Consider the following 27171-nt stretch of genomic DNA (forward strand, 5'->3'; position numbering starts at 1 on the left):
AAAACCTTTTCCATTAACCCTTGTTGCTGTGGGCAGGTCGAGCCAGGCAGGTGCTTAGGCAGCGCTGGGGCCAGCTGGAGCAGTGCTCCACAGGAGCTGGGCAGGATTGGCCTGTGGATGTCATTCCTTGCTGGACACCAGGGTGCCAGCTGGGGATCTCCCCTGGAACAGTAACCAGCCAGCCAGGTCAGTGCAGAACCTGCAGCAGCTGCTCAGCAGTTAACAGCTACCCCAGGAATTGCGTGGATTTCTGGAACTGTGCAGTGCCAACTCCTGAACTGGAGTCACTGCCTCCTTTCTGGGAAAGTGCTGTACTTAGTCCATGGAAAGGAGGAATCAGTGATTCATACTTCTTGGACAATCTCCACTTTCTCCTCCCTCCCTGACCACCCCCACCCTCCCCTCAAAAAAAAAAAAAAGAAAAAAGTTTCCTTGTGGCTGTGGGAGGGACAGGGGATGTTTTAAGGAAAGCACATGGCTGTGTGGACTTTGCACAGCATCGCTTTCCACAGGGAGCTACAAGCAGGATGAGGTGATTTGCAACCTATCCTTTGCAGCCACTGCCACTTGAAATATAGGCTGCCTGAGCATCTCTTGTTACATACAGAATTTCCAAGCATAAAGATGCTTAGGAGAGTTTTAGGCACTCAGAAAAAAAAAAAATTAAAAGGAAATGTTTGTGAAAAGTTTTGACCATAAGATGAGGGATTTTTTCATGTGAATTGGAATAGGCCAAGATAACTATTTCAGCTTTATCATTCCAGAAATTATTAAATACAGCTGATAGAATATTTACACCCTCCTAATTTCCAACCCTAAGTTCACTGCTGGGCTGCGCTCTCTCCTTATGTTGGGATTTAGAAGGTTGCTGTGTGGAGGAGCAGGCACAGGAAAGCAGGAGAAAGGTAAGTTCAGCACAAGCCCAGAAGCAGCAGTGAGCAGGCAGGAGATGCTCATGTCAGTGTCATTAAGGTCTAAATTTAAAGCCACATGAAAATTATATCTATTATTCAACAAGAAGAATGCAGCCAAATTTTTCCTCACACAAAGGTACTTTGGCCACACCAAATGAGCTTGGCATTCCTTTGACAGCAGCTACTGCAAGCTGGCATGCACAATAACATCCGTGCTACTACAGAATGTGAAAGGGAGCCAGTGCCTTCAGCTGCACAGGCAGCCCCTGCTGCTGAGCCAGTCCAGAAGAGACCGGGAGCTCAGGCAGCTCAGGGCAAAGGGTGAAGGGCAGACTGACCCCAGCACTCATCCCTCTCTAAGGATTTACTCCTGTTCAGGCTGTTCACATCCAGCATCTCCTTGTTGCAGACACTTGCATTGCAGAGTTGAAAAAAAACCAACTAGTTTTCCTTCCACACACTTAAAAATTATGTGGTCACTTCTCTGCCAGGACTTAGTGAGCATCCAGGAGTCCTGCTTGAGAAACTCACATGACAAATAAAACTAGCAAGAGTCCTATTCATAGGCATGAAAAAATAAGTAATTGGTCCCTTTTTAATTGAAAAATGTAAAAAGGACTTCAGCTTTAAATAAGATGTTTTGTACAAAGCTTGAGCACAAAAAAAGTGAACACCAATGTGTCGTTATGTAAACACCACAAATGTTACTCATTTGTTCAGTAACGCACACAACAGCGTGCGAGTTCCCTTTCCAGTGGGTGAGATTTCTGTAGCTGTTCCCCTCCCCTCAGACCTTACTGGAATACAGGAAACCCAGAAGCTTTGGAACACTTACAGGCTACAGTAGTCAGGATACATTGTGACTAAAGGAATTTTTTTGTTTTTTTCTTTAAGGGGTTGGTCATTTAAATATACAGAAGTACAATAATCTCACAGGTAAATGAATGGCAGCTTGGATTAGAAAAAGCACCAAAATATTTAATATACATCTGGCACAAATTTCACAAGAAGTCAGTAATGGACAAACCAATGCTTTGCTTGTAAGAAAAGAAAAACCTCAGACTGTACTTAATGCTCTTCTTCCAAAAGGGACACAACAAAAACATTGCACTCAGGATTGCTATCAAGTAAAGACAACCTTCTTATCACACCCTATTTGCATTGTGCCTTAGATTGCACATTCCATAAGATGCTGTTTCCATTCTGTTCCAGACATCAATGGTGAGAAAATTTGATGTAAGAAAGGTAACTGTAAAACTACAAACCAATTCAGTAGATTGGGATTCAGTAGATGCATTGCCCTGGAATTCTCCCAGTTCTCCTCTAGATCAGGTTTCAAATTTGGCTGCATCCCCTTGAAATAAAGATCCTACATGAAACAGAATTTACTCCAGCTGTTTTCAAGTATTACATTTTCACAGCACTTCTGATAGTGCTGTCCCAAAGAGGAACCACGGGGCTGCTCCGTGACGTGCGACACATTCATCATTTCCCAGAGTGAGAAAACTGGCTCATACAGGGTTATCTCCCGGGTAAGTCTGAAAAGGCAAAACGCCCCCAGGCACAAAGAACAGCAGATGTGACCCTGCCCACCCTGGCTGGTTCACTGAGGACCCAGAGGCCCATCAGGGAGCTGTGCTCACAGAGACGCAGCGACAGCCACACAAAGCCGTGCTCCCGTTACTTCCTCAGTTACACTGAGATACTTCTCTGGGAGCAAACACTACCAAAACACCTTCCTTCCACAGAGAGGGACTTGAGGCTGAACTGAGGCCTCAAGATCCACAAGAAACAAATGAGGCTGCACCAACCAGTGCTCCCAGGCTGACCCTTCTCCACACAGCCCATCAAGGCCTTGCGGTTGCTTCATGCCCTCAAGACCAGCCAGTGCAAACCCCAACAGCGCTGGCTCAGGACAGAATCCTGCCAGTCCCATCCACGGCTCCTGGAACTTGAGTTACTCAACAACTTACAGCACGAGGCCCTCCAACCCTCCTGCCAGCCCATCCCTTTTTTAAAGACTATTTCAAACTTACAGATAAGAAAGCAAGTGTATTTTCAAATAACTTTGTTTAGCATGACTTAAAAAGTCACAACTTCCAAATATGGAGCACTAATCTGTGAAGTCCTCTAACGTGTGACATATGGGAGTAGCAGCCAGCCTTCAGCTCCACCAATCCTCTGTGCAGGTTTGCCAGCTCTGGTCACACAATCTCCACTCTCACAGGCCCAGAGAAGAGCAAGAGTCAGCAGTTGTAACTGCATAAAATGGCAACATTCAAGTAAACACACTGCTTCAACAGTAGGCAGCCTTTAGTCCAGATATAATTTACAGGGCATAAAAAGAAACACTTTACAGCACAAACACTGGAGATAGACTTTTTTTCCTGTGTGTGAAATGACACATTATCCAAAAAGGGCTTATCTGAAGAGTGCAATTATGCAAAGATAGAAACTTTTTACAAATTAAACAAAAAACAGTATTACCTACAGAACCTGTTGGATTTTCAAAGACTGAGGATTGCAATAGTAGCAAGGAACTGCTGCAATGTCAGTGATTTAAGGCAAGCTCTTAGGACAAGAACATACATGCTCTTTTTACCTGTCTCACATGTTCCCCTGTTCTCTTGAAATACATGCCCAGCCTGATAGTGCAAGAGGTCACACCCCAAAACCAGCCCTCACACTGGAAGGATCTTGCAGCAGCAGTTGCCACAGCATCGCACTATGGGGGATTTGCCACGACAGCAACTGTGTTGCAGTTTGCTTTGGGGGAGGAGAGGAAGGGCACAGATGTGTTGCATGGAGAATACCCCCCAATGCATTAAGGAACACAGCTGAGCACCAAAGCCACTCTGGCATCTCCAATTCTCTTGAGAACACTCCAGCTTTACTCAAGCACAAGGGTTTTATCCTGAGCAGGATTCTGACCTCAGAGAGAAAAAGGATGCGTTGTAGCCTTTGCACTTTGGCAGCTCCCATCTTTGCTGGGTGGTTACAAGTCCAGTCCAACATGGAACAAAACACAGTATTTCTGATTAAAAGAAAAATACACTCATGGCACTGCATCAGGTGGGTTCCTAAAGCTTTTCAAGGGCAAATGAAAAGGCTGATGGCTCCCTCCTGGGGAGCAGCTGCTCTATCTTCAATTCACTGTCAGTACAGGCAGCCTGACCAGGGAAGAGGATGTGTGGTGTCAGAAGCCCCTGAGCCACAGGCCACGTAGCTCTGCTTGGTCGCTCTATTGCACTCCAAAAGTAGCACCCGGGAGGACCAACTCTGGTTTGCAGCATGACCCGGCCCCCTTCCAAAGGGTCCTTTGCATACAGGTTAAACACAGGATACCAAAAACTATGGCAAATAGATAATACTTAACTTGGGTCAATTAAAAAAAATAGATTACTCATCCAGGCATAAAATCCTGGGACAAAAGGATGGTAGCCTTAAACTATTCAAGTCTAAGAACAAGAGGTAGAGATACCTACGTACTTCATGGTGAAGGAGTTACAGCCTTCCTTCTGTCTTACAATCTCATGAATTTCACTTCAGTTCACACTATAAAATCAAAGGTTCAATCTTCAATAGACCAGAGAGAAAATGTTAACACTGGTGGGTTTGTTTGCACACAACAAAATTTAAGTAGACATTTTGCTTTAATACTTATTTGAAAAAATATGTTTTTCTCCATATTGAAGCACTACTCTGAAGAATTTTGAGTTTCAGGTTAAGCATCTTCCTTTTTAATACGAAAGGCTAAATCCACATGCACACACTTTGAGCAGAGCAGGCTCAAGGGAAGAACTGGGTGCCCAATTTACTGAGGACCTTCTAAAAAAGCATCACACTGCAGAATGCAAGGCTGCAAGACCCAGAAACTCACAATGACTTATTATTTACCAAAGAATGGGAATGATGTAACCTCAGCCAACAAACTGTATCACAACTGAGGTGGCTATTAACTACATGGTGTCTCTTTAACTTTGTTGGGCTTTTTTTGGAAACAAGGCTCATGTTGACAGTGTCACAAAAAAGTCTAAGGTCACTGGTAAGTGCACAGGCCTGGGAACAACGGGTGACAGGCTAGTCCTGGACCCATGGGTTCTTCAGGCTCTGATGGGCACACAGAGTGAAATAGAAGTCACCCAGTAGAGCTGCTGCTGCCCCCATCACTGGCCACAGGAGGAGGGGCTGCACCCTCTGCCACCAGCCCGAGCCACTCTGTCCTCAGCAGAGCAGCCTGAGCTCATTTCATGCTCTGAACTGTGCTTGGCTGAGAACTGTCCTGGTTCAGAGCTGATCCAGGAGATCTGTTGGGCCAGCCTGGGGGAGCAGCTCTCACAGTTCCAGCTGCTTCTGTGCCACCTGCCAGACCTGTGGTCTTTTCCTGTGGTCCTTTCACTAGGATTGCACAGTACTAAAAAGCTGTAATTCTCCATGTAGAATAGCACCAGCAGGAAATAAACTCAGGATTTGGTGTTCAATTCCAACTCATTGCCTCAGTCATGTTTTATGGCCAGCTATGGGCAGGATCTTTCAAATCCTTACTTGAATCAATAGATATTGACCACAGAAATGTACCCACACAAGTAAAAATTAGCACAATTAAGCCTCCAATTGAACTGGAAGCCAAATTTTAAAGGTGTTGCAAGCTATAATATGGTGTAGGTGGTCAGTGTTTTATTACTAGGGGCTAAAGTTTACAGGGGCTGTATTTCTTTGCATATAAGAGAAGGCAGTAAAATGCCAGAGATTGTGGATATCAGACCAATTTTCCAGTATATTACTCCAACTATCTATATAGTTATCTATAGTTATTTATCCCAAGTTGCAGCAGATCCACTACATGCAGAAAGTTTCCTAATGCATAATCTAATTTTTAAAAAATTAAACAGTTGCAATGGTTTCAAGGATTTCATCAGCATCACTGCTCACTTACAGTCCTGTGCCCTACACAATGAAGAATTAAATTATATAAAAATGAAGAGTGAATGTATTTGGCCTGTTCCACAGATATTCACAGTTTAACCATTAAACAAGCATATATTCAGAGGCTCCAATATTATTAAAGACTTCTCAGAGACACACACAAACCCCGCTCCCTCACCCCAACATTACAGAGTCCAGGCAGTCTTGTCTGGGATCACAAAATCACCAGGCAATCCAAGAGAAGGTCTGACAGCTCCACTCACTGCCAGCACTGCCACAGAGCTGCACCTTCAGCTCTGCTTCAGGAGTTTCAAACTGACACAGGTCTGGTTTGCATTCTGTAAATGGTAATTAAAGGACTAAAATTAGGCTAAAGATAAGTGATACTTCGCTAGATAGATCATCTGGCTATTTTTGCAAGTACCCTGCCCAGTGGGTGGAGTTGCTCCTGCCTGGCTGGAAGCAGCAGAACAGGAGCAGGGCTGTCCCCCACACTGAACACGTGGGTAATGGTATGTCCTTTCCCCAACAGGAAACCAGATTTTCCCTTCCTGTGTGTTCACCTTTGCCTTTAAAAAGTAGCTGTATTACCTCTGATACATTAAAATGGCTGAGCCTGATGCACTACAGATTGATTTCCTTACTGCTGTCCACATTCCAACCACAAGATAAACACCTTCCTTAAAGAGCTCTATCCCTCATCCTCTGGGGCTGCTGCATGCTAGGGTGTAAATCAGAAGCTGCCATCTGGTGAGCTACCCATTTGAATACTTACTCTTCACACTCTGGACATTTTAAATTTCCTTTAGGGGGAAAAAAAAATAAGTGACGAACAAAGCATTTAATAGCTGAATGAATGAAGAGCCTCAAACTTACAAATACAGTCTTCATTTACTATCCAATCAATCTCCATTTGGAACTTTTCCTAACAAAGCAGCCTCTGTTGGGGAATTTATTTTAGTCTTTTAAAAATAACAGCACCAGCAAAAGTCTCACCATAAATTCAACGATTCCAGCGTGAGTGCTTTGGCCTGCTTTGCTCACCAAATCAGAATAAGGTTTTGCTGCCAAACACTTTTGTGCCACAGAAAGTTAGAGAAGCGAGGACAAAGCTTTGGGTGTATTTACCCATGAAACAGCAACTTCAGGGCTCTCCTGCAAAGGGACAGATTCAGCTGCACTAAAACAACCACATTTGTTTTCCACAGCTTGTCTCCCAGCAAGAGCAGCACGGACCAAACTCTCCTTTTATTAGATGAAAGAGATGCTATCTGTGGCTTGTGGGTTTGTTTTTAAACAGTTTGCATTACCCACATTTTGTCAGTGATTTATGACCTCCAAGCCAAGCTATTGCAGGGCTGCATACCAGCAAAGCCAGTCCCAGAATTTGGGTAGATCCTACTCCTCTCTCTGCCAACCCCTGTGGGGCACAACAGATGTGCAAAGCATGACACCCTGGACCTGGTGACAAACTCACCACTTAAAACCTGTTTCCCTTTAGTTTTAAAACCCTTATATCACAAAAGCCATTAGATGCTATGGATGACTGTCCAGGCTTTTTGTTTGTTTGTTTTGCTTTTTTTTTCAGTTGAAGTTGGTTTATGATCCTGAAATGCAGCTCTGAAAATAAAAGGTGTGTAACAGAAGTGTATCAAATTCATTAAGCCAGCACTTGGCTATACAGAAAGCCTTGGCAATCAAACCTTTTACCAAAAGGTGTAAAAAAGTTGACATACTAAAATTAAAAAAGGTAGCATCAGTAACCAAAAAAGTTTCAACCAGTGTTAATAAAACTCCCTTTAAGTCACAACAATTTCAACAGGCAAATAGTCCCAATACAGGCATTGTAAAATAATAAATTGACTCCTATCCAAATATTATCAAATCAGTCTAAAAATGACTCATCTACACTGCTGTCATTAAGAACACATTAAGAATTCACTTTGTCATCAGATGCCGATATTGTTGCTCCAGAAAGTGTGGAGTATTAACTGCAATTTAGCAATTAAACATATGCTTTAAAAAATTGGTTCGTCAATATTAATGCAAAAGATAGTTCCTTACATAGAAGTACTGTGCTTGCCAGACAAGTAAGGTAATACTTTAGGTATAAATCAAACAAATTAAAGCAGAATTATACCACAGTTTTCCTTGAAGACTTAGGATTTGTGTGTTGCTTCTCTCAATGTTTAGCAAACTTAAGAAGCAGAACCTTTGGTTCTTTTAGTCAAGTAAAAATATTCTCATGTAACCACAAAAATACAACTTCCAGAGAAAATGGAAGTCCATCAACAAGTCCACTTTCAATAAAACTGAGGTAGTACTGCTCTTTTATTATGTGAATGTGTAAAGAGATTTAGATATAAATCATCATCTACCACTCAGTTGACTGACAGGTACAGTAATTTTATAAAACAATCCCAACATTTAGTTTGAAAGTCCAAAAAAGGAATGATCTGGACTCATTCACTAGGAGTTAGCTCAAAATGGGAATTAGCCATATTACAAAAAGCTGTTGCTTATGTTGGTTTTTAGAGCCTTATTACCCAGGATTAATGCATTTATACTTAACACTGCTGTTCATCTCGGTATAAAACCTTAAAATTATTACAGCCTAAAATTTCAACAATGTAAACAGCACTACACACAGTACAGACCTGCCCTGACAGATGTAGTATGAAAAACTTAATCTGGCACTGTATAATTTAGCCATGTTAATTTAACCTAACTAAAAAGATCTACATTGTGCAAGAAGTATCAGACTTACTTATACTAATCTGAAGTCTTAAAAAAAAAAAAAAAAAAAAAGCTTAACTTGTAGCCAGGGTCAAATATTTCAGGGCAAGAGTAAAAGGAATAACCAAAATTAAGAAAGTGCCTAAAACATGATACAGCATTTTAGAGCCCTTTCAAAGACAAGGCAGAAAAAGGTGTAAAGTAGAAAAATCTGGAGCCTCGGTAATTTCCAGAAACATCCAGAGTTTACATTTTGTGAAGGGCAACAAGTTGCTTTTGTCACTGCTGCTTCGCCGCCGCTAAGTCTGTTCGTCCGCACACAGGCCCTCTGTGTCCGAAGACAGAACACATTTGGTTTCCTCCTCCTTTTTCCTTCGCTCCATTTCCCACTCCACAAAGGTATCGAAGAGACTCGGCCAGGCCTCGTCCTCGCTGTAGTTGCTAAGGTCCGGTCCAATCACCTGAGTAAAATTTAGAAACATGTTCCACGTGTCCCGGGAGATTCCCTTGATTCCTGAGGGGTTCTTGATTAGGAAGTGTAACCACTGGTCCAAAATAGGGGGCTTGTTTTGGGTGAAGACTAATTTCCAAAGGGCAATGGCTATTTCCCGATGTAGCGACCTCTGTCCTTCTTCAGAGTCCAGGCCAAACTGGAAGGTGAAACGATAGAGATCCTTGAATTTATCCTCCTGCTTGGCTTCATTAAGGAGGCTGGGGAACCTTGCACAAATGCCATCAATGCTGTCTGCATTTATTGCTTTGCAGCCTTCAAAAAACTCCTTCCTGTTAAGCAAGAGAAGAAAAATTAGAGTGAGCCCTTCCCACCGACCTCACGAACACGTCCCGTCTTTGTTCAGCTACACTGAACCAAAGAGGGTCATCTGGACAAGACAAGGTGTCCCTCGGCCCCAGTGGCACACAGATTTTGGCAACGAGAGCCACTGGAAAGACAGACAGTTCCAAGGCATTCCTTAAGGCCTGGGAAACCACACACAACCCCCACGTCTGCTGGGGCACTGTTAACATTTGAAAGATTCTGCTCTCTGGCTTTTCTGGACACTTCCACATCCTGGAATGCCTTTCACATTAAAAAGTGAATCTAATTTGCCACAGAAGAAATTCTAAATGTTTGAAACTAACACATTTACCCAAACTTGATTCAATACTGCTGATGTCTAAATGCCCATGCTCTGAACAAGCTGTTTGCAAGTGACAGAGCAGTTCACTTCTACTTTTTCTGTGGTTTTTGGTTGCTTTCAGCCTGCAAAACTAAAGGGCAGCCACTGGTGTCAGTCAGCAAGGCATCTGCTGAGCGCATGGAAGGAAGCACAGCCTCACAGGGGCTACAGCACAATGTATGGACACCGCTCGAAGCACCAGCCCTGTACCAAGTGGCCAAGTGGGACACGTTTAGCTGCAGTTTCTCTGATGCTTGTGAGCAGGTGTTACAACCAGCCAGGAGAGCCAGCAGGCTGACAGAGGACGGGCTGGAGGGAAGACAAGAGATGGAGCAGCACTCAGGAGAACAGACTACAGGTGCTTTCCCTGCTGGAAGAATCCATCAGTACCTCTACCATGGAGCATCCCCTTCAACAAATATAACCTCTCACAACTAGATTTGTCCTCTTCAAGGAAATTAAAACCATGTTAATAATACTCATGGTGGTTGTGCAGAATCACAGACACTACTTACAATTCCTTTACCATCTTAGCAAATACCTGCGTCATCAGCCTCCAGTAAATCCACATTTGCATTCCAGAGTAACTCATCCCTTTGACACACACCCTCAGCCACAAAGACTCTGAAGATGCTGTCCAGTGCACAGCAGAGGCTTGGGTCAAGGCTCTGAACACCAAAGTAATAAGCTCAGTAAAAATAAGCAGCATAACTCAAACCAATCTAGACAGACCAAAAAATAAAAAATTCCTTCTCTCCCCACCAGTCCTTGTAGGCAGTCTTCCCTTGCTCTGACCTGGACATTGCTAATCAAGCTGGGGGACTCTGCTGCAGTTTGGGTTTGCCTATTGCTTAGTGGGGGGAGTTTTAGCCATTCCATTGTTTCCTGTAGCATGACACATGCTGTCAGCCTGCTGACTGAGCCCCTTGTCCAGAAGGGCACAAAGCACTTTGAACAGCAATCATTTGTCAGCTAGTATGAAACAGCTACAAGTGTCAAAACCCTCACATTTCCTTCCCTCTCTATGCTTTAACAAGATTACTCTTGGAAAAAGACATTAAGTGTTACACTGGTTGGACAGGAACAATTCTGTCATTCTTTCAGACTGTTAATAGAGTTAGTAGCAATTACTAAAGAATCTCACATTACTTTAAAGTAAAAATTAATTTCAGTGTTCAGTCTCATCGCCAGGATAATGCTGGATACAGTAAATTGCTTCTGGTAAATCAAGAACAAATTAATGTCTACAGAATCTCACTAAACTGTTCATCACTAGCAGCATAATGGCCAAAACCACATCTTCTAAAATCCAGTGTGAGAAGAAGGGGAAAAGAAGACCAAAGCTTACCTTCTGCAGTGGCAGGAATTAATTTGATCAAAATGCAAGTGTTAGAAGAAATAAGTAAGTGAAGCTAATGAGGCTGTCTCTCCAACATACTGCTGACAGGATATACTTTAACATATGAAAATAATTACAAGTTCTACAAGAACTAACCTTGTAAATTTGCACATGGTAGCAGCCTGGAATTTCCAAGCCAAAACTAGTACTTTAAATTCAGTGGGATCAACACAGAGGTCATTGCAAAATCGTTCCATTCCTTCTTCCAGTATGGCATCTTCCCGCTCATCCTTATACCTCCTGAATAACTCCCCAATCCTTTGAAGAGAAGATTCCTCTGCACTGCAAACAGAGTCTTTCTTTGTATCTCCAGAAAACGTCGGAGGCTGACTGGACTCTACAGCAGCGTCTGTTTTCTTTGTCCCATTCACAAGAATGTCTCCTGAAGCCTTCCCACAAGCTGAGCCATGGTCGTCTTTGTGGACTGCACTTCTCTTGCTGTGGGACTTGCTGCCAGATTCTCTCTCCCCATTTTTGCTGCCAAGGGTAGAAGAAGGGTTCTTGCACTTGGTGACACACTGGCCCATGATGTTGCAAGCCCAGCTCCTAGCGTGGTCCCCCTGCCCTTGGACACCCTCGGAGCTGCTCTTCAACACATCTCACCATGCCATTAGCAGCACTCAGCTAACCTGAAAAACAGTTTCAGAGTCAAACTGCTGTCTCTCTATAAAGAATAGTTGAAGTATTAAATGTGGGATAACACTTGCCATTAAGCGACCGACTTCAGGATATTTAAGCTTTGCATACTGAAAAGGAGCAGTGTACACAAGGCTGGAATATGCCATAAATTTCAGGCAATTTCAGGCTGTTTTACCTAGAAATCAATGCAGCTCACTCAGTGGCTACACTATACTAACGGGTCCTAATAAAGGAAATTCCTAAAATTCTTACTGCAGCATAGGTTACAAAGAGGTTGATTCATGTACAGGCTTCGACACAACAGACTACTCTAACCCAGAAATACTTTAAAGGAAATGTTTTTTTTAAGTATACCCACATTTTATATAGAGAATATAAAACACTGAAACAAAGCAGGGAAGGGAGGACGAGGACACTGTTGGGACCACCTGGCAGAAACTTAAGCATTGGATCTAGACTGCACCCCCAGCAAATCAGCAAAAGGGACTTCTCAGGGAAGGGGGGAGGAGGGAGCTGGCTGTTGGCTGGTTTTGGGGAGGAGGAGAGAGAGTGTAAGTTGTGTGTTTGTTTTTAAACAGAGTTTGGAATCTAGGTTTTGTACTTAAAACATACATAGAGTGTGTCTGCAGAAAGGAGGCAACACTTCTTATGCAAGAGGGTATTCAGAAATTGTTCATTGTTTCAAGTGGGCTCCTCCCCTCAGGTAAGGAGACAGACAGGGGAGGGAGCCTTCTTAATGAAACTTCTTCAGACCGACACACATGCAGATAAGAAGCAGTAATTCCAGTTCAGAGGGGTTTTTTTTTAACAAAAATTAAAATGCCAAAATGATTTCATCATACTCTCTTTTTATAAATCACAAAGCCCTGCGTATTTGGAAAAGATATTTTGCCCAGCGAAAAGGGTTCTCCAATTTTCCCTCTTAAAACCAAGCTAACACTGACACTGCTCTATCAGTGAGCAGCCACACCAAGGACAGTCTGTTTCTCAGAAATGTCAGCTCCAAGAAAGCAATTGCTTATCATAGTCCTCCTTTACCCACTAATTTGCATTTCACCTCTGCTGTCAGTTAGGCAAAAGCTTCAAACATAAAAATTTGGTTTGCTTTGACTTTGTGTACACCTTCCAGTTTAGAATTAGAACAAGAAATAAGAGAGATAAAAATTAGGAAATTAAGAAAAAAAATAGCTGTCATGTAAGTTTTACTGTATTCTTTCTTGAGCAAAGCTTCACTGAGACTGAAGTCCTCTTTAAAGCTGTAAACCAACAGCAGCAACAAGTACAGATGAATTCTCAGATATTAGGATTACAAAAATAAATCTCTCAGCCATTATACCTGTTTTGACAAAACAGCACATGTGCAGCTTCATGAGCAAAAATTTTTGCCAATGGAACTACAACAACCAGGTTTTGACTACCTGGCTTCCCTTTCCCTCTCCAGTCCCTTTTCTTAAGCACATAACCCACACACGAAACTAGCAAATACCTATTTTTTAAGCAGTCAAAGGAAGAAAGGTATTATATATTCTTTCATCTCAATGCTTTAAAGATTTATTTTGCAGCATCATTTTTATAGGCAAGCAAAATTTGATTTAAAGTATTCAAGAAATTTGCAATAATTTGTATTTGAAAGGATTTATAAAAATATGCATGTCAATATAAATGATCCATAAGACAATTTCACTGGTCCTTAGTATTTCACAGCTCTGTGAGTTGCAAAGCACAGCCTGGCACTGCTTTCTGTGCTGCCAGGTGCCTGACCAACATCATCCTCTCCAGTCTACACCAGTCATTATTTCATTACATCAAAACAAACAGGATATTAGTAGGCAGTGTAAAAACTGCTTAGTGATTAACTCCCACATAGCAGCTTTCCCCTCCCAATCTTTAAATTCATCCAAATTCAAATGCTCAATCTACACTAATTCTTGTTCTTCCATCAGTTTCTCAGAGGCAGCTAGCACCACACTGGACAAATTTTTCTTTAGAGAAGCATGCAGCTAAAAGAACAGAATAGAAAATCCTGAGTTCAGACTAGCATTAGAGTTTAAAGCAGAGTTTAGGTAGTATAGAAAACTTTCTGCTTAAAGATGTAACAGCAGTTATTAGCTATTGGTGATTTGGAGCAGCTTTTCCCTATGGGGGAAGGTTAAGGAACAGCTGCCTATTAGTGAACTGTACTTTCCTCTAAAGTAGTCAAATCACACACATCATAATTGACAGATTAATCCAATTCACTTGAGGAAGCTCAATTTGAATTTTTTTCAAAGACAGTTTGCAAGACTGACATCCTGTGTCCATAATTTTCCTAATAAAAGTGACTCACGCTGTCATGCTTCCTAAGCAACAGCTTGTATTAATGATGATAACAATCTAATGTTCGGGTTTCCAAAGTTACATCACCTGTGTGATGAAACTGATGGGCTTTAAAATCATTTGCTGTCAGAAAAAGAGCACTACGATTCACAGAGAGAAGATCTGCCAGCATTATTAGACACCTGTATGTAAGGAGATGTCCCATTGGCAGTTTCCAAAAACAAGCAATCCCAGTAGCATTAACCCCTAGAGGGCAAGTTATCCACCTCCCTCACATTGTACCCCTCTAACAAACACATCTTCTGTACTCCTACTTGCCTTACAAAGAGATGAATGCTGCTCCTGAACAGCCACTGCATGGGCACTGCTAGCTCTTCCCTTCCTCTTCACTGCTCCTCCCTGCAGTAACAGAGTTCTTCTTTCCTCCTCCCCACCAAGGAAGTTCTCAGAGCACAGTCCTACTCCTTATGAACAAACACTAGAACATACTGATGTACAGTTGCTGCAATTCCTCACTTTTCTTCTACAAGAAACTTGATGCCATGTGCCAGATACTTAGAAGCATTCTACCCCAAAAATAGCAAAATCATTTTGGAAAAAAAAAAAAAATCCAGACTGCATCCGCTGGCAGCTTGTGCATGTATCTGGTTTTGTAAGAGAAAAGTCTTTTGGCAGTCCATCAGTTACCCTTTTGTAAATTGCCTTCGCGAGCTGGATCCACTTCACTAACTAGTCACCTCCGCTTCCTACATGACTCAGGTTTCAAGGCATGAAAGGAACAAGAGCCTTGGAAAGAGACAGAAACAAGTGGGAGAAGCCGGTCCTTTTGTTATGGAAGGCTGGAGAGAGGATCTAATTGCAGCATCAGGAGCTGCAGTGAAGCCAGAGCTCAAGGAGTGGGAGAGAGCACCCTCAGGAAGGTGAACAGAGCTGTGTGCAGCAAAGCGACTGTCACACAGCACAAGGACCTGCAGAGATTTCTCCCAGCTGGATCAGGAACTACGAGTATAAAGTTCTTGTGTACCCAAAGGTTAGACTGGATTGGAGGCAAGCATCAGTTCCCAAAAGGATCAGTTCCCAAGAGCAAAATCACTACGAGACTTGTACAGCATAAAAGCCGGACAAAGAAGGCAGCAGTGACCACTGCTTTTGCTATTCTACTAAAAAGGATCAAAATTCAGGGCTAAGGTTGGAATGTGCTCAGTGCTACAGGATGCAGTGCTCCCAAAGAAGTCTATTACTCAGGAAAGTATTGAGCAATGATCTCCAGTACATATGAATCACCAAGATGCCCATGAGGCCATTTTCCTCTTTCAAAGCAGAGATCCACAGTGACCTTCTCTGCACCTTTCTAGAAAGGAGTCAGCAGCTGGGAACACAGGAAGATGAGTGCTGGTGAACACAGCCAGCTAAAGCAAAGTCACCCTCTAAGAACAAAGGATGTGCAGAGCCATATGGCCCCACACATTAAATGAAAACCTAGAGAAGATTATAAAGGCCTTGGCTAATGCTTGGTGGGGCTTTTTGATTTGGTAGGGGTTTTGTGTGGGACTTTTTTCTAAGTGCTGTAAGGAATTTGTAGCATTTTTCCTCCATTTTCAAGTGGACAAATCACACATAACCCAAAATTTGAAGGGAGCAAAACAAAGTGACTCAGTAATAACTCTCAATCATACAAGCACACTGTGGCACAATTGAAAACAGCAGTAATGAAGTGGGGGGTGGGGGGGGAGCTGGCAGGAGGAGAGAAGATGCAAAGGAGATATTTAAGTAACCCAGTATTTTTCTGTAATGACTGATGTTGTTGTAGTAATAGAAGTTATTGGTTATGTCCAGAGAATAACAAGCAAAACAAGCATCATGCTGTTTAATAAAGTGTTGCATCAGAAGGTATTTATAATGAGTTTCAAAACACAGAAAGTATCAAGAGAGTAGAAGAAAAAGCTTTCCACACACTCAAGAAGACCTCAAAGACAAATTTAGGAAATCTCATAACAAAAGGGGAGACAGCTCAGCCAACCATTAAATCCCTTTCCAAGTAGCATTTCACTAGCTAAGGCAAAGACAACATAACTAGAGCTTAACTAAGCCTCAACCCAGCCTCATCTTTTCACAAACACTTGAACATAGTCTAAGAATTTTACAGAATTCCACTATGCATTATCTACCTTTTAATGGATAGGGACACCTGACTTTAAAGACAGCTGAGAGTAGGGAATAGTATCATGGATACTCTGTCTGTTTCCAGCCCTGAACAGATACACAGAGCTTCCCAGTGGGCAGGCAGGAGAGGATCACTGCCACTGCTGAAGCAGAGGCAATCCCTGCTCTAACAATTGTGCTGGACAAGTGATCTTGTAAGCAAACATCTAATACTTACACAGTTTCAGCTACACAGGGAATCATTCCACTAGCTTCACAGCTTCCTTCAGGCTCCCTGGGTTCCACATAGAATGCTGGAAGACAAAAGACCACACAAATCTTTACATTTAGAAGAGGCTATGAAAACCATGAAATGCACCAAATCGCTGAGAACCAACTGTGTATTTAATAAAACTCTTCAGAGCCAAACTCCATTTGTTCAAAGAGTCATTTTATGAAAAACTACTTCACTTTTTTGACTTACAAAGTAGCATTAACACAATTAACTCTGCATTGTCATATAAACCATAGAACAGGTACTGAAAAAAACAGACAAATTCAAATGTTTGTTTGGAGTAAATACACACTTCCGGATACTTTCATGGCTTTCAGCATGGGAGAATTAATTCCTCATTTCATGCACTCAAAGCAAAGCAGAGGACATGCTATCACTGTCACTGCATGTTAGCTGAGCACTGTTTAATCTGTGAATGCCAGACAGCTGCTACCTAGCAAAGCATAATTTGGGTCTGGAGAGTAATTCTCTTTTTTCATTCTCTAGCACATTCTTTTCCATGTTTGTTTTCCCATGTTCAGTCGAGCTGGCTCCACTTCGCTTCTCTTAAATTCGCAGCTCTGCTGTATAACTAGAAACCTCTGAAGAGGACAGACAAAGGTATGTCTGATTTGTGCAGCAAGAGCTGCAACTGCAGCCCCTAGTCAACACCTCTGTACCTGATCTAGTAGAAAAACACAACAAACAAGAAATCTCTGGCAAAACTCCCCTGCTCTACCATACTAAAGTAAACACTAAAACATCTCGTTTTTACAGCTCTTAGTACATCTAGGGAGCAGACAGGTGATCAAAAGCTGCCTTGCTGCATACTTACCTTTTACATGAGATTTACTTCTTAGGAAACAAGTAGGAACATTAGCTTGTTCAGAGCTTCCTTCAGCAGAAAGAGGGGGTGAATACAGAAAGACAACCATGAAACAGCGTCTTGTCACACATGCCAATCTCCATATGAGTTTTCCCCAAACCTGAATACTATATGTGGATTAGGAAAATTTGACTGACACATAAAACCTAGTTCAGACCAAAGCTGTTGACAGAGCTTAAAAGCCCCAAACATTTCAAAATGCCTGGAAACTCTGGAGTGCTACTTTCACTTATATACACACACAGAGCAAAAACATATCTCCACCAAATCATTTTTAGGCATTTACTGTTGAGATGGAGACCAAAAAAGTCTACTTCACACTGGGTTTATATACTCTGCTCCCAAACCTCATCTTCCACACAACCAACCACCCTTTTTCCCTCCTCCATGGCTTCACAGTTCTTTTAGCAGACGCTCCAGTGGGTGCACAGCTACCAGGCAGCTTAATGTGCAGGGGAGCAGAGGAGTGTCTGCCTCTCTCACAGTGGAAGTACTAGCTTGAATTTCTTCCTATTTGACTATAGCATCCCATGAATTTCAAGAATTTAAGAAAATGCAGCATCTGGCACATCTATGTTAATTTCTTTTGGCCTCCTGCATCTAAATAATTCCTTTTATAAATCACCATGGAGGAAAACAGGGTGCTATGCAGCCTCATTCCCCAGGAACCTGTTTAAACATCTCACAGTTCACATTTTGAAAAATCATTGTCATGGCAACTTTTTGCAATGAACTACTTTTCAAACATATTTGTATTTCTTTGGAAGAGATCTATGATCCCATTATCCACCAAATCTGTATTTCCAGTTGACTTATTGCACATACTGGAAGGAAACACTCACTTCAAGTTCAAAAGAAGCTGAATCTGATGAAGATCAGCCCTACCCAGCAAAAGCCAAACCTTTTCAGGTTGCTTGAAGTAATTTCCATGTTTGCTGACCTATACACACATGCACAGTGACTGGAGGCAGAAATTTTAGCATGTTAGAACCTTCTGCTTCAATTCTTCCCGTTTCTTTATATTTCTATTCTTCTGAGTTGTCCATTTAATCTTTTCAAAATTTTTAATATAGTAGCATGTGTAAATTTTGACAACACAGTCATGGGATATGGAACAAAAAGTTAGTATGAGTTAGCAGTTAAAAGATCAAGCTCTTCAAGGCTGTATTTAAAGGCTGTCATAGCACAGCAATGCACTGACTTCATCCTAAATCATGTACAGTGAGTGCAGCGGGGTTGGAGAGAAGCATCAGCACGTTGGTGGCACAGGTTTTGGTTCAGTCCCTGGCCCAGAGCTGCAGGGTGTAGCTGCAGGCTGTGGTCACCAACACCTCTCTCCCTGCACTGCTGTGGAGCAGCAGCATCACAGCACAGTAACTCAGACAACAGCCTGCACTGCTCATTAGCAACCCCTCAGCAACCCATGGGGAGGTAAGTAAGTAAATAGTGTGGACCCTTGGGATGATGGAGGCTTTTGTTTTGCTCATCTGGCTCTTTTCACACCTGTGTCTAAGCCCCTGGGACTTGGCTCTCCTGAGCACTGGGCAGGAGGATCAGTGCAGGCCCTCCACACCCCCAGCAACTTTCCCAGAGGTAAAAGCAGGCAGCCTTCTCACCAAAACCAACTTTCTTTGCTCCCCTGTGGGGAATCAGTGAAGGAACAATGGTATTGTTTCCCTCTTCAGCAGGCAGAAATTGAAAGGATCAGCTCTACATGGAAGCTTTCACTGTGCAGTTCAGAGTTCTACACCACAGCTCCAAGCACTTGGAGCACAAGTGTTACAGCACAAACCAAACTTCAGTCAAAGCCAGCATGTTACAGAAACTGCTTATTTCAAGTCTGAACCTGCAATGACATTTCCTCAGCAGAAGCCCTCTGAGTGCAGCACAATGGCACATTATGGGCTCTCAGGAGCCCAGAACACACCTCACCACATCCCCAACCAAGCGCTGCGCTAGCACCTGTGTCACGCTGATCTGCTCCGCACCACTGCTGCACAAATACTTTTATGCAAAGTTACTCAGGAGGAAGTCTAAAAGCAGGAAGGTCCTGCTGCAATTAGTTAAAATGAATTATAAGTTTGTGAAGCTTCCTGCAGTTGAAGAACCTTTCCATGAATTGCAGATAGTAATGGTTTAGTGGGCAGATACATGAGAACTTGACCAGTCTGTTCCAAAACAAGATAACAAAACTATTTCTGATTAACCTTAGTCTGAGCTTTGGAAACAAAACAGCTTTAGAAATGTGATCAAACTGGGTAAAATCTGTCTCTACAGAACATGCCTGCATAGACTAGAAGCTAGTTATACAGGCACCTGAAAAGGCACCATGCAGAGTTCTGGCTGCCACTTGGCAGAAGGCTACATGGCAGTCTAGGGGAAAACCAAGCCAGGCAGCAACGATGTTGGAAGCCTGAATACTTCCTCAAATGAGAAGTGGACTTCTCTGAGAAAAGTCATACTGGAAAGGCTTAACTACTTTGGAAGGGAAGGACAGGTACCAAAAAAAAAAAAAAAATCAGAAACAATATTCTCCACCATATTTACAGTCCATAAAACTGGGCCAGGTCTCAAGGCCAAGAATCAGAGCTATCACCAAATCTCTTCCTAGAGGAACCCCCACCCAGTCACCAGGATGCAGGCAAAAGTCTCTTTATAACACCTGAGCCTTGACCTGTGCTGTCACTCCAAGTCCAGAGCTTACTCATCAAAGGAGATTTTTCCATTCAACACTGGGCAGAAGAAACCGGCTTTCTGCACTCTTGAAGAGCACCTGACTCTGCATGCACTCACAGAGCATGACACCACATCTCGTGTTCAAAGTTCAACAAGTAGTCTCATGAAAAAGTGGAACAGATGTTTCAGATCTGTAGTTCACTGTGTGCAGCTAATTGTGTGAGGCCAGCTTAAGGAAAAATGAATAATAATGTGAAAAATGATAGGCAGAGAAAGACTTCATCACCTTATTACTTTTTCTTATGGAAGATACATTCCTTAAGTAGCTTTTTCAGCAGAAATAAATGCATCATCCTTGAATCCCTCCCTTCCCTTTACACTCTCTAACCACACAATACCTTACTTACTGATTACTTCTCATTGTTTTTCCATTTGGCCCCATTAAAAAGTTTTCAATTGTTTCCTATTATGTGCTTCATCTTTCTTTATTAGGTGGGTGGAATGATTTGTTAGGATTATTGCATTTTCAAAGAACAAACCCAAGTCCGGTTAGCTAAACAGAATATAATTTTAGAAGGGTGCCTTCAGGTGCTTTTGTAATGTAAATAAATTAATGAACTAATTCAAGCAGCAGCAGTACTTGTTTTGAGAAGTCTATTTAAGCTATGAGCAAGACAATGGGCAGAGGGGAAATCAAGACAGCCAAACAACAGGGCTGTTCAAGATCATGCCATCAGTTTTCAGTAAAGCTGAAACCAGACGCCAAATTAGATTCCATCCAATTCCCTACCCTGTAAATACTTAGACATAAACTCATTTATTTCACTGCACATAATTCAACCACCTTCAGAAAACAAAGGTTCAGTCACTGAGCAATTTATCTCCATCCATTTAAAAACTACCAATATTCCCCTTCTCCCTCAAGATCCTTGTCAAAGGCCATAAAAGGTCCAGCATGTACAAAAAAAGCAAATAATCTTCTAATGAGAGTTTGTGTGGTTTTTCTGTTTTCATGTGCAAAGGGTTGTAAACGAATAATCCTTCAGTATTTTTCCAGGGTACACTGTAACTTTTGCACAGCATGACAGACCTTTAACACCTCAGTATGTATTATGAATAATTAAAGCAGCTCATGCCAGGGGAAAAGCTACTCTGTGCTGACACAACCAGTTCACATCTCTACAGCAAAACTGCAGATTATGGGACCAAAAGAAACCACAGCCCCTGGGTATTTGACAGAGATGCATCTCATTGAAAGCATCTGAAAGTAGCTGTGCTACCAATATTTACCTTACCCTGGCTCAATCCATTCTGCAAATTAACCTATGGAAAATTGCAACTCTCTGCAGCCAAACCAGAATAACTTTGGAAAACCACCTCGGTCTACAATCTACTTGGCTATGGAAAGAAAAACATTTACTTTTCAACTAAGCTAAGTGTGCACAGATTTTCTTCTACACCAAGTTCAGCTATCAGATTTCACCTTGAAGTGTCTGAGGTGCCTTCACCAATTACATTCAGCTGAATATAATTCAAGTATATGTCAAGTGACTCCTGTAATAATAGGATATGCTTTAAACTAATTGTAGTAAGTGAATAACTTCATATCTCTTGCTGTTCTCAACCATGAAGAAAAGACAACAGTCACACAAAAAAAAAGGAAGCCCTTCTAGCAGCTCTGGCTAAGTCTCCCTTCTCCAGCAGAAAGCAGCTGTGAGAACAGTGACCCACACGGCACCTAACACTGAAGGGACAAGTCTAAAGACAAGAGCCAGATCACCTCATAAGATCCCTGCTGGCAGCAGATGCTCATAAGGAATTTACAGAAGGCCCACTGGCATCTCAGTGAGTGTAACACAGTTTACAGGCTGCCAGCCAAAAGAATCACTCTTTGCACACAGTTGTGTAGGAACTTCAGTACCAGCTGACCATATAAATACTGGAATCATATATAAGTTACGTACAACAAATTGTTTTAAGTAAAAGCACTGACATATGAAAGTGCCTTAACAGCATATGCTTGGATTTTTAAACTGACTGCAGTTTCTGAAGCAGAAAATACACACAGCCACCTGCAGAAGCCCTAATTCTCTCTCCTGATTTGATTTGCAGCTTCCCTATTTCAGTGAACAACACCAACATTTCCAACTGTACAAAGGATGCTGCAGTATTTTGATGCTAACTGTATCAGTAACTTCAAAGGAGCTCCTTTGAGTACTCAAACTTGGTCATCAGCTGTAACAAAGACCCTCGCCTCTCCTTGAGAAATCTGGTGGCAGCTTCAACCAACACATACTTTTTTTTCATAAGTTCTTGACTTCTTGATTTCTCTTGACATCCTGCACCCTACAAGAGACCAGGTGAGTAGGTATCTATCCTGTGCTTCATGAGACATAATCACTAACTCCAAGCACAGGTAACTGCTGGAAGCTGGAATACATCAGACCTTTGGCACTCCAGGCCACCCATTTATATGCTGACCCAGAATACTCAAGGCTTTCTGTACAGACACACTGGCAATGAAAATATTGAACAGTCAGCATATGACCAAAACCAAGAGCTATGACATTTGTGTTTGTGAGTCTATTACTAAGCTACACATGCCTCCCATAATCATAGGAGCTAAGATGATTTTCTCCCTCCCTTTCCATTTTGAAACAAAAGGATAAGACTGACTGCATCACAAGTTCCAAAGTTGCAGGAGGAAAAGCATCACACAAAAAAAATTCAAAGAAAAAAAACTAAAAACTCATTTTCTGCTACTACATGGATGCAAAAATAAGACTGGTGTATTTCAGGAGCACATAATCCTTTCAGTTCAAAAAAAACCCACTTCTGTTCACTAAACAGGAAAAGTGAGACAACAAACAACTACGACTGTCATACTGTCTCTGGCAGTCTGACTTTGTGGGAATAACAAACTGTGACAGGAGGTCACGAACAGCATTCTCACATTTTGCAAAGTAAGTTTTGTCTTTCACAAAACAGATGCTGTAGACAGAACAGCACTTACAACTATTCTTTCTGAGACACCAGAAGATTATACTAGCTTACTCTCTTTATTGGAATCCTGTCTCACCACCTATGCTTTTATTGGTTTCTCTACAGTTTTCCTACTTCTGTGAAAGAGTTCTTTAATACTTACATCTAAGTAGTCCCCTAACTGTCATTCTTCTAGCAGCAGAATATTGCAATTAAATAACCTTTAACTAAAATCCAATTTTCTGCTTCTTTTGGATGCAGATCATTGGACCAAAGACCTGCCCCCCAAGACACATGGATAAAATGGAGACCTAAATGGGTCAGTTCTCAGATTATCTTTTAGGCAAGAGGCTTTGATTCCTTATTTGCTCTGTTTTGGTCAGCACTGAGATCAGAATATAAAAACATCACCACACTACCACACCAAAGCCACGCGTGACAAGGAGAACCTCCTCATGTGACCACAAAGAACACTGGCACTCGTGCAGAGGAAATCAGGGCTCCCCTTGGCTTTGCCTACCCCCACCTTCCTGGGGCTCTGCAATTCACTCACCCACAGCCCATCACCAAGAGCCCAGTGGATCCACAAATCCTCCTCAGGGAAGGAGGAAGCCAAGGTGCCAGTGAGCAATGCAGACCACGTCTGCAAATCTTGGCTTTCCTGATCACTCCCTGGGAAGGTTTCAACCCAGATCTGTAATTACCTGACTCAAGCGAGAGTCAAAAGAAAGGTGGGGGGAGGAGAAAAGAGAGATCATTGTTTCAAAAGACACACTCAAGACAACTTACTGTACAGAAGACACTGAGAAAATCTGCACAGACAGTTTACTTGTGTCACATGTTTACAGGGGATAAATTGCAGTTGGCACTTTACCAGAAGGCAACCATTCGCCTTGAACATTTGCCATGAAATTACCATTGTTTCAAGTCAGGTTACTATGTCATTACTGCTGGGTAACTTAAGAGTCAAGTGCACAATTAATCCATGTCACCAATGCAGATAGTCTGCAAAACATTACAGCCATTAATCTAATATTTTGAAAAAGGAGGAAGGGTTAAGAGACAAAAGAACTTATTAGACTTCCAGTAACCAGAAGACAAAGCCCATTAGTCAGAGGCAAATAGAGGAAAGGAAGCCAGTGAGATAAGATGCAGACCCCTAGGGAGCAGCAGCCAAAGAGAAGGAGCCCAGCCAGGGAATTCTGATGAAACTGTTAACGGGGTTCCCCCTTATCTTCCTGTGACTACCAAGTCCCTCGAGTGTTTATAGATTATTCTCTCAGCCTTCCAAGAATTCTGGCTACCAATATTCAGCTCTTTCTGTCGTTTTGAGGATGAAAGAAAGGACTGTTTTGCTAATATCCCATGCTTCTATTTTTACAGTCGCTTCTTACTCAGAGCAGAGTTTTCCTGTTACATTCACATACAGACCCAAGTGCCTAATGGAACAATAACATTGTTTCTCCAATTTGCAAGTTCTTACAAACTGCCAAAACCCCATCACGATGGATTTTATAGTGCTCCCAGACTCTAAATTAAATGTACCAACATTTCCTTGGCACCAGTGAAGAAAATCAAGTGCATCAGTGTGGGACAGATCTGAGCAGTGCTGGGGCACTCTCACTCCTCCCAACTTGCAGCCGTGCATCTCTGTATCCAAACTCTCCATGCATTCCTTTCTGCCATGAGGAAATGCATGTGTAGAAGCCATGTCTGTCCCTTCTTCTTCCATCTGCTTTATACCCCACTGCCCCCATACACATACCCAACACAGAGGATTTCTTCCTGTTCCTTAAGCTGAACCAAAGAAGGCAGCAGAACCAAGCCTCTTCCTTATCCACTCACAAATTTGTCAGAACACATCTTAGAAGTCTGTCAAACTGTCTGGCAGCCCTTCTTGCTCAATATATACTTCTTCAATTAATTTCAATAAGAGTCTTCCAAAAGAGCTGTTCTTAGTTTTCTCTCAAAGTCACTCCTTCATCTGATTGTCTTTTTTCAACATAATTCATGCTAAATGGAAGCAAGATGTAATTATTAAAAAATTTCCAAGATCAACAAATTATAAGAACTACTGACACAAATCACTGAGAATTTGCTATGAACACAACAACATTCAACTTCAAAATAAAGCAAGAATCTGGGCAGAAAAAGCACCTAACACAGCCTTGCAGATCCTGATTACATGAGCTGATTACAGCTCATACTGCAGGCTGTCAGTCTCACAAAGAAAGCAGCCAAGTAGTACCAAACCTGTACGTTCCACTGTTATTAGTTGTGTTACTTTTTTTTTTTTTTTTTAAGAATTACAATATTCATGCCTACATACAACTTACTATTAGGAAATAATCAGAGTTTTAGAAATCATTGTAAGAGCCAGTATTTGCAGTAAGTTTGTAAAGCCAGTTGCACTTTGCAAATATGAACTAATTCAACACAGATCACAAGCTCTCCTTTTTTTTGCTGATGTGCAGAAAACCTTTGCTTTAGACTGTGAGCTGCCTGTCATGTAAAAGTGAATGTTTTCCACAGACCACCACTACACACCTGTGTGGGGGAGACTGAGGACAGACTACAGAACTGACAAAAACATGGCATGAGATCTCTTTACTTTCACATGCAATCTTAACTAAGGGACCGTGTTTCCTTTTCTGAGGATTATCTTTCACCAGGGAAACATGCAGCAGTGTTCAGATGCAGGCAAGGGACACAGTACTCAGACACTCTCTCTTCCCATTTCTGTAGCCCAAATAGAACACTAATACTGTAGCTACACATTAACTGTTTAACAAAGAGGTTTTTAAACACGTAAGAATTTGTTTAGATAACGTCTTTTGGTCAACTGTTCTCTCAAAAACATACAGACCATGCCAGTGAGGCCTGTAATTTTCAAAAAGGTAGGGCAGGTCCGTGCTTTTTGTTTGTACAGCTATGCAGCCTTTTTTTTCAGAGCACTTAACTCATTATGTGACAGATACTGTCATTCAAAAGAAGTTACCAGCTATGGATCAATGCTGTATTCTGACACTTGGCATCAGCCTGCTCAGTTATCAATGTAACACTTTGAAGGGCAGCATATCAGCAGTGTTAACTATTTAAAAGATAATCAATGATTCTTTCCAGCAACCACAGCACTGATAGGATAGGCATATTCTCCCAACCAATATTTGCTCAAAACACCGATTATGCAAGTTATAATTTAAGTTGTTACGAGCGGCTTATTAGTACCACCACAGCCCCAGAGAGTGATTAATGCAGATTGCAGCTTGCACAGGAAGGGTAAACACGCTCAGGGGAGGGAGGGAGAGCTGAAGCAGGGAAAAAAAGTGGCTGTGCAAAGGGGGTACGTTCAGATGGCGAGAACTACCTAGGAAATAAATCGCTTTGCAGTTTATTTCTCTATCTTTCTCCTGAAAACACGTCGAACATTCACGTTCTAGCGTGACACGTGAGAAGGCTGGGCTCGAAGCGCACCCGAACAAAGCAGCCGCTCTGCCCGGCCCGGGGGGCTGCGGGGCCGCCCGCAGCGACCATCCTAAGGGACGTTTCAGGACCCCGCAGCCGGCGCACGCCGGAACGGAAAAACCAGGAGAAGCAAACCCCGGGGCGAGGCAGCACCGCCGCTCGGGGCACGGGGATGAGTGCGGGGTGAGCACGGCCCGGCGGCACCGGACCCCGCCGGCACCGCCCGGAGCGGCGCCCGGCCGGGACCGCCCCGCCCGCGGCACCGGCGCAGCGCCTGCCCGGCCGCTCCCGGCGGGCTGTCCCGGCGCTGCAGGGCTGCGGCTCGGGGGGCCCTGGCGTGAGGGGGCGGCGGCGCGGGGCCCCCCGAGCACAACCGGCCCTTGCGGGGCTGAGAGCAGCGCGGCGGGCACGGATGAACCCCGCCGCCCGCGCCATCGCCCGGGCCGGGCCGTGCCGAGCCGAGCCGAGCCCCGCGCCGCCCCCGCCGCTCCCCCGCAGCCCGGGCGGACGGGAAGAGCTTCGGTCCAATTCACTCACCTCCGCGGCGCCGAGCGGCTCTGCCTCCACCGCATCACTTCCGGGCGAGCGCTCAGCTGGCGGACGCGCCGTGACGCGCCGCGCGAGGGGCGGGGCACGCG

At 42.9% G+C, this 27171-nt stretch overlaps 1 protein-coding gene across 3 annotated transcripts; it reads right to left on the reverse strand.

Moving 5' to 3' along the window:
* Nucleotides 1-1871: 1871 nt before the first annotated feature.
* DCUN1D3 (defective in cullin neddylation 1 domain containing 3) lies at nucleotides 1872-27158 on the reverse strand. 3 transcript variants are annotated; one of them, XM_053992300.1, is made up of 4 exons: nucleotides 27071-27158; nucleotides 16489-16564; nucleotides 11250-11782; nucleotides 1872-9359 (listed from the first exon to the last, which is right to left on the reverse strand). In XM_053992300.1, exons 3-4 carry the CDS (start codon nucleotides 11678-11680, stop codon nucleotides 8876-8878), a joined length of 915 nt encoding a protein of 304 aa, XP_053848275.1. In that variant the 5' UTR covers nucleotides 11681-11782; nucleotides 16489-16564; nucleotides 27071-27158; the 3' UTR covers nucleotides 1872-8875. The 3 variants fall into 3 exon arrangements, with proteins under 3 accessions (XP_053848275.1, XP_053848276.1, XP_053848277.1); XM_053992301.1 differs by lacking the exon at nucleotides 27071-27158 and adding an exon at nucleotides 26436-26776; XM_053992302.1 differs by lacking the exon at nucleotides 27071-27158 and adding an exon at nucleotides 17360-17398.
* Nucleotides 27159-27171: the final 13 nt, after the last annotated feature.

This window comes from Vidua macroura, chromosome 16 (assembly GCF_024509145.1).
Source record: "Vidua macroura isolate BioBank_ID:100142 chromosome 16, ASM2450914v1, whole genome shotgun sequence".
Classification (NCBI taxonomy): domain Eukaryota; kingdom Metazoa; phylum Chordata; class Aves; order Passeriformes; family Viduidae; genus Vidua; species Vidua macroura.